This window comes from Indicator indicator, chromosome 2 (assembly GCF_027791375.1).
Source record: "Indicator indicator isolate 239-I01 chromosome 2, UM_Iind_1.1, whole genome shotgun sequence".
Classification (NCBI taxonomy): domain Eukaryota; kingdom Metazoa; phylum Chordata; class Aves; order Piciformes; family Indicatoridae; genus Indicator; species Indicator indicator.
In genome coordinates, this window is record NC_072011.1 from 57128300 (window position 1) to 57145077 (window position 16778).

At 43.7% G+C, this 16778-nt stretch overlaps 1 protein-coding gene across 2 annotated transcripts in view; it reads left to right on the forward strand.

The window, feature by feature from the left end:
• Positions 1 to 12227: 12227 nt before the first annotated feature.
• Positions 12228 to 16778, forward strand: part of CNIH3 (cornichon family AMPA receptor auxiliary protein 3) — a 61112-nt gene continuing 56561 nt past the window's right edge. For both annotated transcript variants that reach the window (XM_054398053.1, XM_054398061.1), the window contains exon 1: positions 12228 to 12308. In XM_054398053.1, the coding sequence (XP_054254028.1) occupies positions 12228 to 12308 (81 nt within the window). The remainder of the gene's footprint in view (positions 12309 to 16778) is intronic.

Genomic DNA, 16778 nt, shown 5'->3' on the forward strand with positions numbered 1-16778 from the left:
GTTGGGAGGTGATCTCTAGGGAGCAGCCCTGTGGAGAAGGACCTGGGAGTCCTGGTGGACAAGTTGCCCATGGGTCAGCAATGTGCCCTTGGCCAATGGGATCCTGGTGTGTATTAAGAGCAGTGTGTCAGGCAGAACAAGGGAGGTTCTCCTCCCCCTCTATTCTGCCCTGGTGAGACCTCACCTGGAATATTGCTTCCAGTTTTGGGCTCCTCAGTTCAAGACAGACAGAGATCTACTGGAGAGAGTCCAATGGAGGGCTGCAAGGATGATGAAGGGACTGGAGCACTGCCCTGTGAGGAGAGGCTGAGAGACCTGGGGCTGTTTAGTCTGGAGAAGAGAAGACTGAGAGGGGATTTAATAAATGTTTATAAATATCTGAGGGCTGAGTGTCAAGAGGGAGGGGACAGGCTCTTCTCCATTGCACCCTGTGATAGGACAAGGGGTAATGGATATAAAGTACAGCACAGGAGGTTCCACCTCAACATGAAGAGGAAATTCTTCACTGTAAGGGTCATAGAGCACTGAACAGGCTCCCCAGAGAGGTTGTGGAGTCTCCTTCTCTGGAGACTTTCAAGACCCATCTGGATGCATTCCTGTGCAGCCTGTGATTGATTCTATGGTCCTGCTCTGGCTCCTGAGGTCCCTTCCAACCCCTAACATCCTGTGATCCTGTGATCCTGTGATTTGTACTGTCACTGCACTGCATGCTGCTGTATGTCTGCATAGCCTACCCTTCCTTTCACATCACAGATGTACCCTTCTCTCATAAAACTGCATGAAAAGTGAAAACATTTCTTTTTAAGTAAATACAGCCACAATTCAACGTTTATGTATTCATTACTCAGCACTGGCTTTTATGGAGACCATATTGCAACTATTCATTTATGCATGCAAGTCAAAAATGACTAAGACCATTAATTCAGTTAGAACACATATGTCAGTTTGGTGACTGAATTCTTTTCTAAACCATAGCAAAGACACCAGGCCTTAGCTTACTGCAGCAGATTGTTGTTTTCTGAACAGCAGGGATGAGCATTCAGTTAGCAGTCTTAGTATAAAGAGATAAAGAGGAAGAGCATTTGGTTTAATATGATAGAATTTAATCATCCCCTGAGAAGCAGAACTATTGAAGGGCATCACACATTTGACTTTGCTCTGGCTTCTCTGTTCAGTATGAGGGAGCCATGAGCTGTGATCTGATGCAGCCTGCAATGGGTGGGAGCAACCAGCGGGGCTTATAGATTAGCTGAATATTTCAGCCTCTGGGGTGGGAAGAAAATGAAGCACTGTTAAAATCAGAAGAATCTGGTCCAGAATGTTAATTTGATGCTTAGACAAATACATATCTCATGGGAATCGTCTCATTATCACAGCTGGCTCTGCAGGATCCTCAGTGGCTGATGAAGGGTTTCTCATAGGTTATGTATTTGGAAAATTTGTAGCTTGGTTTTCGTGCCTTTGATGGAATTCAGTTATTCAGAATTGATGAAGGCCACTCTCTCCCCAGCACAGACCCAAATTAAATTCCTTCTTAGCAGGATTAAGCAATGTTAGCAAGACTTACTTGTGTAAAGTTTCCATGTATTGATTTGAAGCAAAACAGATAATGTCAAAGGCAAATAAGACTGTTTCAGATATTCCATGTCAAGATCTTACTTTCTGTTCCCCTCATGGGCTCCCGTTTCTGTGTTGGGCTTCCTCTCCAGACTAAGGGTCTGGAGCAATTCGGAAAAAAATTCATAGAATAAAAAACAGTAGACATGTTATTTTGCCAGTGCTGAAAATCTTGCTACTGATTTATTGAAGGCTCCTGTCTTCTCCATGTATTGGAAGGATTTCACATCTGGAAGGAGGTAAATTTTATAAGATGAACACGACTGCTACTGTTGCTGTGAATAATTGTGGTTTTCAACTAATTGTCATCCTTCTAAAATTATCACACAGTTATTAGAGATCTGTTGAAATTATGCAAATGTTTCCCCGTTCCATTTCTCTGGTTGTGCTACAAAGCAGGACCTCCTCTGCAATTGCTGTTTCCACTTGGTTTTGCCACTCCATCCTGGAAGCAAGAGCAGAGATCCTGTCTTTCTGGAGTGTTCAGTATGCTGTCAGATAGTTTATCACTGGTGAGAAAACAGCCTTAATGAAATCCCAGGAAACAAAAGCTGAATTTGGAGGAGGTGAGGAAGTGGTAGGTGGTGGGTAGACCAGGCTGAGACTATGAACTGGCAAGAAGATAAGGGAAAGACAGTTTAATGGGAAAGAACTGTGTGGTAGAGGGGAGAGGAGGCTGGAAAACATAGGGCAGGAAAACATAGCTTAGGATTTTAAGAAGTGCAGTGAGATATATGCTACAAAATTGCTCCACTAACTCTGCAGATAAGAAGTCTCAAATTCTCTTTTGTCAAGCACTTTTATTTGCTAGCAAATTGTCAGTGACATGAGGAGTCAAAATGTGTATCATGCCTCTGTGGTGCTGGTTGTTAAAGCATGGGATAGAACAGTTACTGAGATTAGTTCAAAAGAGTGATCTGAGCTGCAAATCTAAAGCCCCAGTTTTGTCAGTGGCTGTTATGGGCATGAGTGTGATAGTGTATCATTCATAGATTCATGGATTCATAGAATGGGTTGGGTTGGAAGAGATCTTAAAGATCACCCAGTTCCAATCCTCCCTCTATGGGTAGGGACACCTTCCACTAGCCCAGGTTGCTCAAGGCCCTGTCCAACCTGGCCATGAACACCTCCAGGGAGGGGGCATCCACAACCTGCCTGTGGGCAACCTGTTCCAGTGTCTCACCACCCTCACTGGAAAGAATTTCTTCCTAATATCCAGGCTATATCTGCCTTCCTCAAGCTTCAATGCATTAGCCCTCATCCTATCACTAAAGCCCTTGTAAAATGTCCCTCCCCGGCTTTCTTGTAGGCCCCTTTCAGGTACTGGAAGGCTGCTATCAGGTCTCCCTGAAGCCTTCTCTTCTCCAGGCTGACCAACCTCAACTCTCTCAGCCTGTCCCCCTAGGGGAGGCGCTCCAGCCCTCTGATCATTTTCGTGGCTCTCCTCTGGACTTGTTCCAGCACTTCAATGCCCTCTTATGTTGGGGGCACCAGAACAGGACACAGTACTCCAGATGGGGTGTCCTGAGAGCAGAGCAGAGGGGCAGAAATACCTCCTTCATGCTGCTGGTCACACTTCTTTTGATGCAGTCCAGGACACAGTTGGCGTTCTGTGCTGCAAGCTCACATTGCCAGCTCATGTTGAGCTTTTTGTCAGCTGACACCCCCAAGTCTTTCTGCTTTAGACTGCCTTTGAGCCATTCCTTGCCCAGCCTGTATTTGTGCTTGGCATCACCCCAATTCAGGTATTAGCTAGTTAAGTGAAGGGTAGAAGCAAAACAGTATAGTGTCATGCCCTGAACACTCTTACTTTGCCATCTAGGAACATTTCTGTATTGCATTGTCTGTGCTATTTAAAATCTATTTCAATAATTAAACACAGAAATCATAGCCTGACATGAACCTCATGAAATTCAACAATGATAAATATGAAGTCATGTGCTAGGGAAGGAATAAATACACAAGTCTAGCAATGATACAGGCTGAGCACTGACAAGTCTGCTGAAGAAGACCTGAGTGAGGCAGTGGAACAGGTTGCCCTGAGAGGTTATGCCATCTCTGTCCTTGGTGGTTTTGAAGACCTGACTGGACAAAGCCTTTGAGCAACTAGTCTGACCTTGAATTTGGCCTTACATTGTGCAGGAGGCGGGAGGTTGGACTAGAGACCTCCTGAGGTCCCTTCCAATATAAAATTTCCCATGATCCTATGATAATACAGTAAAAATTTGCTCAGCTGGTTCCTTCAAAAGAAGGTGGAAATTCTTGCTAACAGCTGGTGAAATAGCATATTTATTCACCTAGTAAAATAAGATTATTGTCAGTGGGTTCATGAACTATCATATTCCTAGTGATGGAAAAATAAGACCCATTAACAAAATGTCACCTGCCTTTATTACTGCAAAGGTAACCTTTAGAAAATGGACTGACCCTGAAGAAATAGAGTTGTATCATCCGGAATCTGCAGATAATCTGAAATAATAATGCTTAACAGTATGAAAAGCTTCCTTTAATCTCTATAGGATAGTAGCAGTAAAGCCCAGAGATGGCAGCTTGTGCATAAGCATTGTTAATAATTCAGTATTATTTACGGTTCACAAAAGAAAGAGTCAGATCTATTATTAAAATCTACTCAGTCTAATGAATGTCAGTTCTCTACTATAATTAATATCGTGGCTTTTACTCTAACAGGCACTCAGGAATATGTGATGCTTAAACCCCTAAGTTGTAGCAGTAATATATGAATCTTAAAGCTATGAACCACCTTGGCTGAGGGTATATCACATTGTGGGTGGATTTACAGTGATTTTAGCCTCTCACTTCAGGGACTGTTTGTCTTATGAAGAATTGTCACAGATTCACAGATTTCATTGGGTTGGAAGGGATCCTCAAAGGTCATCTTGTTCAACCTCCCTGCAGTGAGCAGGGACACTTCCAACTAGATCAGGCTGCCCAGGGCCACATAAAGTCTGGTGGGGCCTCAATCACATCCCTGGGCAATGAGTTCCAGTATTTCACCACTCTCATTGTGAAGAACTTCCTCTTTATGTCCAACCTAAATCTACCCTGTTCCAGTTTAAAACCATTGCCCCTCTTCCTATCACTGCAAGCCCTTCTAAACAGGCCCTCCCCAGCCCTTCCTGTTGGTCCCTTTAAGATATTGAAATATAGCTCTGAGGTGTCCTCGGAGACTTCTCTTCTCCTGTCTTTTAGGTTTATACAGTTGTGGTACTTATTTAGGAGTTGAAAGGACTCAACAGCAGATCTTTCTCCTCTCTAATGCCATTCTATAAATTAACCACTGGAAATTTTGTTCAGTACCTTCAATTTCTTTCATTATCTAGGACAAAATGTCATTTCATCTAAAATCCAGTGCTCCAAGACCAGCTAATACAAGGACATCCTGAACTCATAAATCTGCTAACTCTATTTTCACAATGTGTACAGGAATGCTGGATGTCATTTGGCTTTGAGGGCCATCTGTTGCTAACCAAATATACCCCTTTGTTATTATCTATATAGTGACTAAATTTTTTATGGTCCCCTCATAGAGGTCCTCATAAAGTGAAAGTCACTGTTAAGTAAAAAAATCCCAAATCTTTTTTTTGTGCTTTGATCTATGACAATAGGTCAAAGAGAGAAAAAGAAGGCACTGGGGAGACCTTTTAGCAGCCTTCCAGTACCTGAAAGGGGCCCACAAGAAAGGTGGGGAGGGACTTTCTACAAGGGCTTGTAGTGACAGGATGAGGGGGAATGGATTGAAGCTTGAGGAGGGAAGATACAGACTGGATATTAAGAAATTCTTCACAGTGTGGGTGGTGAGACACTGGAAAAGAGAGGTTGTGGATGCCCCCTTCCTGGAGGTGTTCAAAGCCAGGTTGGACAGGGCCTTGAGCAATCTGGTCTAATGGAAGGTGTTGCTGCCCATGGAGAGAGGATTGGAATTGGGTGATTTTTAAGATCTCTTCCAACCCAACCCATTCTATGAATCTACGAATATTTGCAGAGCTTTGAAAATGAGCATTGCAGTACCAGTGGCACTGAAGCATCACCACCATCTATCCTATTGTGATGACTCTGAAGTTGGACTCAGACTTATTATTAACAAAAAAAAAAAAAAAAAAGATCTGATTGACTCTCTAATTCCTTCAGGAACTTGCAATCCTATTTTCAAATAAATATGCATGGTAAAGACAAATAATTTCTATTTACAAGTACCAAACCCAAACAACAGAATACAATTAAATGATAACTGTGGCATTCCAAGATTTAATCTGCTCAAGTAAAGCAAGGACCTTTACAGTCTTTTGTAAAATCCCTTTCTCCAAAGGTTTTGCAAACACACTGTCATGATCTGCTTCTTTGTATCGTGGGATACAGCCTGCAAAACCAGTTCCTGTAAAAACTTGTGATAGGAGGTAATGTGAAGCTTGAGGTACCTTGTGTGGCCCATCAGCAAATGCATTTATAAAGAAATAGCTTCTGGTTAAAGATGAGAGAATACAACTCCCTTTTTTATCAATCTCAACATGAATTTACTTTCCACTTCTTGCTAACTTTCTCCTTGGTCTGAAATTCATCTTCACGCTTCAGCTTTCTGAATATGTTTTGCTGCTGCATACCTGGGCTACATGTGCTGTAGAGTGAGGGCAGCAGTCACTGCTGGGAATAGCTTGGGAATACATGACCTGGAGGAGGCATGAGCATTTGTAGAAATATGAAGACAGGTGAATGAAAGATGAAGTGTAATATGTGAGCCTGGGACTGCTAAAAAACAGCTGCTCAACACCAGACAGCAAAGATTAGTGCATTTCCTAAAGGACTGCTGCAGAACTTCTGGACTTTTTATTTCTAGTAATAGAAAAGGAAATGGGGTGTGTCTCGATGTGTGAATGCATTTTTGTTTATTTTGGGAAAAGAAATGTTAAAATAGCAGATCTGAAAGTAACAAGGTTTTTCTGAAGTTGGTAATGTTTGTGTTTGTCTGGGCTGCCTGTTCCAGATCCCTCTCATTGATAAAGCTGCGTGCTCAGCTCCTACACCTTGCATCCTGGCCTCTGTGATTTGCATTATTTCAAAGGAGCACAGCTGGGTGCTGGACTGTAACTTCTCATGCAGTTAGGAGCAGATCCATCGGTTTGTTTGAAGGTTAAGACCAAGACCTCAGAAGTGGATGGGGATCTAACAAGCAGATTGAGGTACCTGTAGTGCTCACAGAGATTTAAACCAGTGAGGAGGGAGTCAGGCACATCCAAATATCACTCCAGTCTTCAAAAAAGGCAAGAAGGAGGACTCAGGCAACTACAGACCAGTCAACCTCACAGCCATCCCTGGAAAGATGATGGAGCAGCTCATCCTGGAGGTCATCTCTAACCACGTGGAAGACAAGAAGGCTATCAGTAGCCAACATGGATTTACCAAGGGGAGATCCTGTCTAACTAATCTGATAGCCTTCTATGAAGTTAGGACCAAGTGGGTAGGTGAGGGAAGAGCAGTGGATGTCATATATCTTGACTTCAGTAAAGCTTTAGATACTGTCTCCCATTACATCCTCATGGAAAAGCTCAGGAGATGTGGCATAGATGGTTGGTCAGAGAGGTGGATTGCAAACTGGCTCCACAACAGAGTTCCGAGGGTCATCATCAGTGGCACAGAGTCAGCTTCGAGGCCTGTGGCAAGTGGTGTCCCCAAGGGATCAGTACTGGGTCCAGTTTTGTTCAATATCTTTATCAACAACCTGGATGAGGGGATTGAGAGTACCCTCAGCAAGTTTGCTGATGATACAAAACTGGGGAGGTTGGCTGACACCTGTCAGGCTGTGCAGCTATCCAATGTGACCTGCATAGGCTGGGGAGCTGGGTGCAGGCAAATCTCATGAAGTTTAATAAGGACAAGTGCAGGGTCCTGCATCTGGGGAGAAATAACAACATGCACCAGTACAGGTTAGGGACTGCCCTGCTGAAAAGCAGCTCCACAGAGAAAGACCTTGGAGTGCTGGTGGACAGCAAGTTCTCCATGGAACAACAATGTGCTCTTGTGGCAAGAGAGCCAATGGGATCCTGGGGTGCATCAAGAAAGGTGTGTCCAGCAGGTCTAGGGAAGTTCTTCTACTTCTCTACTCTGCCCTGGTGAGACCACACCTGGAATACTGTGTCCAGTTTTGGGCTCCCCAGTTCAAGAGAGACAGAGACCTGCTGGAGAGAATCCAATAGAGAGCCACGAGGATGATGAGGGGACTTGAGCATCTCCCCTATGAAGAGAGACTGAGATCCCTGAGGCTGTTTAGTCTGGAGAAGAGAAGACTGAGAGGGGATCTGATCAATGTCTATCAATATCTGAGGGGTGGGTGTCAAGTGGAGGGGGCCAGGCTCTTTTGGGTGGTTCACAGTGATAAGACAAGGAACAATGGGTTCAAACTAGAACATAGAAGATTTCACCTCAACATGAGGAGAAACTTCTTTTACAGTGAGGGTGACAGAGCACTGGAACAGGCTGCCCAGGGGGCTTGTGGAGTCTCCTTCTCTGGAGACTTTCAAAACCCACCTGGATGCATTCCTGTGTGGACTACCCTAAGTGATCTTCTCCTGCAGGGGGGTTGGACCTGGTGATCTCTTGAGGTCCCTTCCAACCTCTGATATACTGTGTGATACTTCGATATGGTTTTCACCTTTTTGACATGGTTTGCAGTAGTTTCATTTAGGCGGAGCAAAGGAGCAGCTCTCTGCTGTGAGGTCCTCATGCCACAGAAAGCTGTAATGAGTTCATAACCATTTAGTGATAATTGAGTCAAATATCAGAGATGTGCTAAGTGAAAGGTACATCCTTCCACCACACTCCATCATTTAAATACCTCAAGGTACTTAAAGTACCCTCATGGTATAATGTAAGAAGTCACTAGGACAAAAATGTCCTGAACAGGTTTTTCATACATTATATATCTGAAACTTTTGTAATTAGTGATGATTAATGACTAGAAACGTAGCTAATGGGCAATGTATGTTTCAAAGTCAATACCAGGAAAGACTGTGTGGGCTTGGAAGTGTTGGGCTGTGGAACTGTCTCCTTGCAAAATGAGAAACAAATATTTTGCCCTTGGGTTCTTTGAAGAGGACAGCTGGAATGCAAATGAGGATGAGAGACAGCAAAAACCAGGAGAATATTTACCTTGGGAGTGTAGTCCTAAACTGAGATTTAATGGGTGTTTCTAATTCTGTCTCTTATGATAGATACACAGTATTTATATTTTTGTATATCTTGTCTTTATGATACATAGAGTGTATTTATATTTTTATATATATGCACATTTATATATATGTGTGTGTGTGTATACATGTAAGTGCTCCAGAATGAAATGTTGTATTTTCATTTTCTTGGAACATCAGTTTTTCTGTGTTGAGGCTTAACATAGGTAATCAATATCTAGATCCTAAAGTAAAGCAGGTCAAGAAGGGTGATTCCTCCCCTTTATTCTGCTCTTGTGAGACTCCACCTTGGATACTGCATCCAGTTCTCACATCCTCAGCATCAAAAGGACACAGAGCTGTTGGAGCAAGTGCAGAGGAAGGCCACAAAGATGATCCAAAGGCTGGAGCACCTCTGCTGTGAGGATAGGCTGAGGGAGCTGGGGTTGTTCAACCTAGAGAAGACTGCAGGGAACTTTATAGCTGCCTTCCAATACCTAGAGGGATGCTACAGGAAGGCTGGAGAGGGACGCTACAGGAAGGCTGGAGAGGGACTTTTCATAAGGGTGTCTAAAGACAGGACAAGAGGGAATGGTTTTAAGCCAAGGAAGAGTAGGTTTAGACTGAATCTTAGGAAGTTCTTCAGTATGAGGGTGGTGAGTCTCTGGGATAGGTTGCCCAGAGTGGCTGTGAATGCCTCCTCCCTGGGGTTGTTTAAGGCCAGGTTGGATGAGGCCTTGAGCAGCTGAGTCTAGTTGAAAGGTGTCCCTGCCCGTGACAGGGAGTTTGGCTGCCCAGAAAGGTGATGGGGTTGATGTCCCTGGAGGTGTTTAGGAAAAGCCTGGATGAGACACTTAGTGCCATGGTCTAGTTGATTAGTTAGAGTTACGTGATCAGCTGGACTTGATGATCTTGGAGGTCTCTTCCAACCTGGTTGATTCTGTGATTTCTGAGGTCCCTTCCAACCCAAGCCATTCTATGAATCTATGATTAATGTGGTCAAAAAAACCAAACCAAACCAAACCAAACCAAAAACAAACAAACAAAAGATATGAAGATTTCTGTACCTCATTTACAGCTCTTTTCAAACTGTGTGGTTACAAATAAACCATTTACTTTCACAAGCATACACTCAGTAGGATTTAAGATGCAAAAGAATTAAAAGGTCAGAGAGTTACAGTGTGCTTACGGCATCCCTGCATGAATGATGCAATATTACTCATTATTATTTACCATGTTCTGCCCTTCTGAATTAAAGCAAAAAATCACATATATGGTCTGGAGCAGCTCAGTTATAAAAGGTTACATCCATCAGTTTATTCCTGATTTGCTTACTAATTACTGGCCTTGACTCTTGATTCAAATCAGAACTCTTTCCTTCAGAACGTAAGTGAATATTATGTTTTTAAAAATATACCATAAATTTAAACTAAACATATATTGTAAACATTTAAACATAAAGCTTGTATTGAACTTGGCTTTGATCTCTTCTACCATGAAGTCTGACATTTCACAAGTCACCACTGGCAAGTTTCTAAGTAAGTTTATTTTATTTTAATTATTTATTTAAAACATGAAATAAAATAAATTAGTTTTCTAAATTTTGTTCCTGATCCCCCTTGCATCCATAAAAAAATAGAATAAAAATGCTGTGAACTGGAATTCTTTTGAAGTTTTGTAAGAGTGTTTCAAATATATAGCTTTAGATATTCAGGGATCTCATTGGGTTGGAAGGGACCCTCAAAGATCTTGTCCACACCCCATGCAGTGATCAGGGACGCCTCCAACTAGATCAGGCTGCCCAGGGCCACGCTGAGTCTCATCTTTCATCCATGGTTTTCAGAATATTTTTAAATGGGACTTCTGGTGGTTCTGTGGTATTTTCTCCTGGAAACATTTTGCTTACAAATCTGCTGTATTGTGTCAGCTGATGTGCTCCAAAGATGTGGAAGAACTGATGGTAAACCTTAAACAGATCTCCTGCAGAAATGAGTAAGTTGTGCCTGGAAACACTATTGATACAGTTAAAGACAAGGTAAGACGTCAAGGGCTTACCCTTGCTCCCTTCCTTTAAATATGTTCTTCAGCAGCTTGGGTATTGCATAGACCTGAAAGTCATCAAGAGCACTTTCCAATTTGTGGCATGTCAGAAAAATTTACCTTTATTTATTCTATAGTAAATAGTCTGCTCTCCTGGTTGTGCTGGGACAGAATGCCAGGCCAGCCATGGGTTGCACACCATTAGCAGTTCTGAGTCAGCCAGGACAGTTGACTGGAGTTCGCTACAGGTGTATCCCAGACCACAAGCACCAGAACCAGTATAAAGGAGGGAGTATGTTAGAGTTTCCTGATTGGGCTCCTCTTCTTGCCCTTGAGGCATGCCTTCTTATTCAGTGTGACTGCTATGCTTTTGCTGGGCTGAGTATAACTTTATATATGTTGTATTTGCATTGGTATTAATTTGGCTGTTTCATTAACTCCATTTTCATTTCAGCCTGTGGGGCTTCTCTTCTTTTCCTGATTCTCCTTCTCTGCTGGGGAGGTGATCGGGTGGCAGGGTACCTGCTGTAGCGTAGCCCCAGATATGTGCTAAATAAAGATACCTGGTCTTGTTAAAGATGTTATTGCTCACTGCAGGTAGGGGGTGGATTAGATGACCTTTAGAGGTCCATTCCAGCCCAAACCATTCTATGACTTCCAGGTTTAACACCTTTTTCATCTGATGCAAAAGGACGAGCTGATCCTATTTTGCTGCACTATTCAGAATAATTCCAGCTCATTAGCTTCTAGGCTCGGTTTCTGTCCCTGTCTCTATCAGACGATGGCCACTCCAGCGCTGACCTTTGCCTTTCCAGGCGACACCCTGCTCCCACCTCGACCTTCTGCCAGCTGCTCTTCCCGTCTCGGCGAAGTCGAGCGAGGCACCTGGTCCCGGGCATCTAGTCACGTCTCACCAGATTTCCCTGATCCTAAAGGAAAAAGACGAGTTCAGCCAGGAACAGGCTGCCGTGACAGCAGGGCCCTACCGGTGCCGCCGCGAAGCCCCCCGCTGAGGGGACCCGCCCCTCGGGGGCGCCCTGCTGACGGGGGCCGCCCACCGCCGCGCCTCAGCGGGGAGGGGAGAACGGCGGCGGAGGAGCCGGGCGGGCAACCCCAGGCGCTGACGGCGGTTGTAGGAGTCGGTGCTGGCTCGGTAGAGCGAAGGGGGCGGCGGTGCGGGGCGCGGCGGCCGTCCGTCCGGCCCCGCTGCCTGCCTGTCCCGGCTCGTTGACCCTGTGTGTGGCACTCCGCTCCCCTGTCAGGGTGCCCGGGCGCTTCGCCCCTCTCCCCGCTGTCATTTCGGGGGTAGTTGGTCGCCCGGTAGCCCGCCGGCACTGCCAGCCCTCCAAGGCCACCGGGCGGCGGCGGGGGTCGCAGAGGGCACTCCCCACCATGGCCTTCACCTTCGCCGCCTTTTGCTACATGCTGTCGCTGGTCCTCTGCGCCGCCCTCATCTTCTTCGCCATCTGGCATGTGAGTACCCCATCCCCTCCGCCGTCCCTGGGGACCCCTGACAACAGCCCCAGGGAGGGAAGGAGGGAGGGAGGGCGCGAGCGAGGGAGGTCGGTCTGTCTGTCGTGCCGTGGTGGGAGCGGACGGGCTGAGGCTGAAGTGGGCAGCCCCGCACTCGGCAAGCCGAGGCGAAGCCCCGCTGCCGGCCTCTGTCCCTGGCGTGGCAGCCCCGCACTGGTGGCCGTGCCAGGGCAGGCGGACAGCGGCGTGGAACCTTTGCGTGGGCTGTTGTATTTGTTAAGTTTTTGCAGTGGTGTAGCTTAAAAATATAGCCACCTGTTCGTTTGCTCTCTGGGAAGAGCTTTGAGCCACAGTGCTGCCCTGCCCCTGTGGAGACCTCCCTGGGCTCATGGCATTGTTTGAGCTCAAAGTTGCTCAAGGTTCTGCCGCTGACTGTGCTGAAACAGGAGGTCCTCGAGGTAAGAACAACTGCTCTTCTTGTCTGAGAATGTAGCGTTGTGAGGTAGAGTCCACTCTAGACTTGAAGGAGCAGTTAGGCTGTTTTTATTTCGTTAATTACTACATTAATAACTTGATTAGAAGTCTGGTTTTAATGTGAAACTTCATCCCTCTAATGCATCATGACCTGCATATTGGAGTACTGCCCTTATTATTCCACTCCAAAGCGGTGGTGCTCCTTCTTTACCATTCACTGGGTGACTGTGGTTGGTGTGAGCATGTCACTTAGAAAGTCCTTGTTTCAGCATCACTGAAATTGTTTTCATGGATAACTTGCAATTCTTTTAAATGATTACATACTTTGAAATTACTAATGCTGTGTGTTCCCTAAATACCTTCATGTCATAAATGTTCAGGATGAAACAGGATAGTGTTGAAAAAAATAGAGCAAGTCTCATTTATTAGCACCAGACTTGGTAGAGAATGGGTGGATTCTGATCTTTTCCAAGCAAAATGATGCTGTGGATACTTGATGGAGTAAGACAAAATCCCTTTCTTTTGATTGACAAGCAATGGAGATACAGAATTGATTGAAACAAGAATAAAGCCACTAGCTTAGTTGTATGTAAGTGTATTAGAAGTATGAAAGAGATGTTGTGAGAATTCTTTGAAATAGAATTATTTGGAACAGATCTTTATTTTTTTTTTTCTTCTTAAAGAAACTACAAAAGTGTGATGGTGATGTCAAGTCCTGTAGTCATGTCACATACTGAAAGGCTGAGAAAGAGCTCTAGCAGTCAACTACTGCACTCCTGATCTCGGAAAAAAAATTAAAACACAAGTAAAATCTAGGTGATTACTTACGTTTTCTTTGTTCCTCTTCACCACAACTTTAGGTCCCCAAAAGTGAGAATTCTATGGTTTCTTCAAAGGGTTTAGATTTAAAAGTGTATTCTGCTCTGAATCTTTTGCTACAAATTAAACAGGTTTCTTCATTACCCTCGCAATGTCAGTGTGGTGGTGGTTTTGTTTGTTTATTTTGATATATATATGTTGAAAGTCTGTTATCATGTAATTTTTTTTTTTGGACTGAAGTTGTTGGTGTCTGAAGACATGTAGTAATTCTCGCAAATCAAGCAAATTATTCTTCCACAAATCAGTGTAGTTCTTGGAAATTTACTTAGTGACACGTTTTTCAGTCTGTAAACTCATGAAGAGCAATCCTATTAGTTCTAGAGCTCCCTAAGAGGCAAGTGGGAAAAGGAAAGCTTTTGTCAACAGGCTTGTGTTTATGGTGCATGGTTCTTAGATCTGTTGAAAAAAAAAACATTGAGGAGCTGAAACTGACAGTGGCTGGAAATGCTGTTCTATTGTAACAGAGCAAGAATTGGTACTATCTTTTCTTATAAGTAGAAAAATTCTATTAAAATACATGGTTAAGGTCATAGAATAACAGATTTTAACACCCTGCCTGAGTAAACTTTTTAAGCCTGCCTGGTACCCACATATATGAAATACAAGGATTTTTATTGTCCTTCCTTTAAGGAACTAGGTTATAACAGTTCTTATTTCTTCTAAAATGCAGTCTAACATGTAGCTTATGTATTGAGTCATAGGAGTTTTTTACCTTAAACATCTTGTTGTGAAAACCTTCCCAAGAAACAAAACTCCTACTCCTTCCCTGTGACCTGATTTTTTTATACTTGTAAAGGACAGTAGATACATTTTTTAAGTAGGTTCTTATAAGGGAAGTGGAGGATTGAAATAATTATCTTTCCTGTTAAAATGTTTTTTAAGGTATTATTATATTTTTGAAAACCACACTTGCTTGTTAAGAATAAGTTGTGAGGATCTCTTCACTTTGAAAGATTTATGAGGTTCTTCAACTGAATAAGAATTTATATTTTATAAATTATTTTGAAGGGCAAAAAAGAGCTATAGCACTATAGAACTAAATGCTAGAGGGATGGGATGTCATCCAGAAGGACCTGGAGAAGCTGTAGAGGAGGGCCCAGGTGAACCTCATGAAGTTCATTGTGACCAAGTGCACGGTCCTGCAGCTGGGTCAGAACTATCCTTGTTATCAATACAGGTGAGGAATGAAGTGATAGAAAGCAGCCCTGCAGAAAAGGACTTAGGAGTTCTGGTAGATGGGAAGCTGAACATGAGCCAGCAATGTGCACTTGCAGCTCAGAAGGCCAATTGCATCCTGGGCTACATCAAAAGAATTGTGGCTAGGGGGCTGGAACACCTCTTCTACAAGGTCAGGCTGTGGGAGCTGGGACTGTTCAGCCTGGCAAAGAGAACACTCTGGGGGGACCTAACAGCAGCCTTCCAGTACCTGGAGGCTGGAAAGGCCTGCAGTGATAGAATGAGGGGCAATGGTTTTAAATCAGAGAAGAGTAGATGTAAATTGGATTTTAGGAACAAGTTCTTTAATGTGAGGGTGATGGAACAATGGAACAGGTTGGCCAATGATGTAGTCAAGGTCCCATCCCTGGAGATCTTCAAGGTCAGGTTCAATAATGCTCTGAGCAACCTGACCTAGTGGAGAATGTCCCTGCTCACTGCAGGGGTGTTGCACTAGATGACTTTTGGAGGTCCCTTCCAACGCAAACCATTCTGTGATTTGCCAGGGGAAGTTTATAAAGAGTGAGTGAGGCAATGGAGCAGGCTGCCCAGGGAGCAGGTGGTGCCATCCCCAGAGGTGTTCAAGAAACATGTAGACGTGGCACTTCAGGATATAGTTTAATGGCCATGGTAGTTGGGCTATGGTTGCACTTGGTGATCTTAAAGGTCTTTTCCAGCCTTAATGATTCTTTGATATTGTTCTAACCTGATGCTGCCAGGGTTTGGGCAGTTAGCTAGATGAATTAACTGTGGGTCACATAAAGTCTCACTTTCTTCCGGAAACTGTGTTTTTCTGATTCCTTTCCTCTAAGAAGTTGAAGGATCTCTTTACATTCTGCACTCTTTGGGGGCAAACAGAATGAAGCTGGTCAGAATATTTTTAAAGGAGTTGTGATAAAATACGGAAGAACTTTCAGACATGTAGAACATGTAGTAATTTTTTTTTTGCTGCCTCTGAAAGATCTTACGTAGGTTGCCAGTGGTGTCTGTCATGATAAAAAAATAATAAACCCCCCCAGATTAGATACCATCAGAAACATTTGTTTGAGCTATCTTGATGTATTGTTTCTGGAATATCACTCCTACATACTCAATGAGAAAAGGGCTGAAAAGTCAAAATCTTTATGCAGTACCAATATGAGTCTCTGTGTTGTGTTATGAGAATTTTAAGGCATTTAGGTTGTTCAGTGACCACATTACCTCTGTCTGCAATGACGTGATAGTAGAAACATCATGAAGAAGTGGCATGATGGAAAGTTTTAAGCATTTAGATTGTTCATTGACCATGCTACCTCTATCTGCAGTGGCACAATATTAGAACCAGCCTGTAGAAGTGGATATTCTTATGCCACTGTTGTGGAAAGGCACTAAACTTTCTGCTTGGTTTCTTCTAACCAGCCTCTGGAATTTAATAAACATTGCATTCCAAGCTACATGACTTCTGGTGTTCAGACTAAACTTTCTATATCACTATGAATTAGTCCTTTAAAAAGTCAGGAGAACTCTTCCCTGCATTTGAATTCTTGAAAGTATAGAGTTTGGTTAAGTTGGTTATCTTTGAAGCCATATTAGCTAAATGTGTATCAACTAAATGAGTCTTCAAATCATAGAATGGCTTTGGTTGGAAGGGACCTCAGAGATCATGTACTCCAACCTCCCTGCCATGGGCAAGGATGCCTCTCAACTAGACTCAGCTGCTCAAGGCCTCATCCAACCTGGTCTTAAAAAAACCCAGAGAGGAGGCATCCACAACCACTCTGGGCAACCTATCCCAGGGACTCACCACCCTCATACTGAAGAACTTCTTCCTCAGATCTAGTCTAAACCTACTCTTCCTCAGCTTAAAACCATTCCCTCTTGTCCTATCATTAAACATCCTTATGAAAAGTCTCTCTCCAGCCT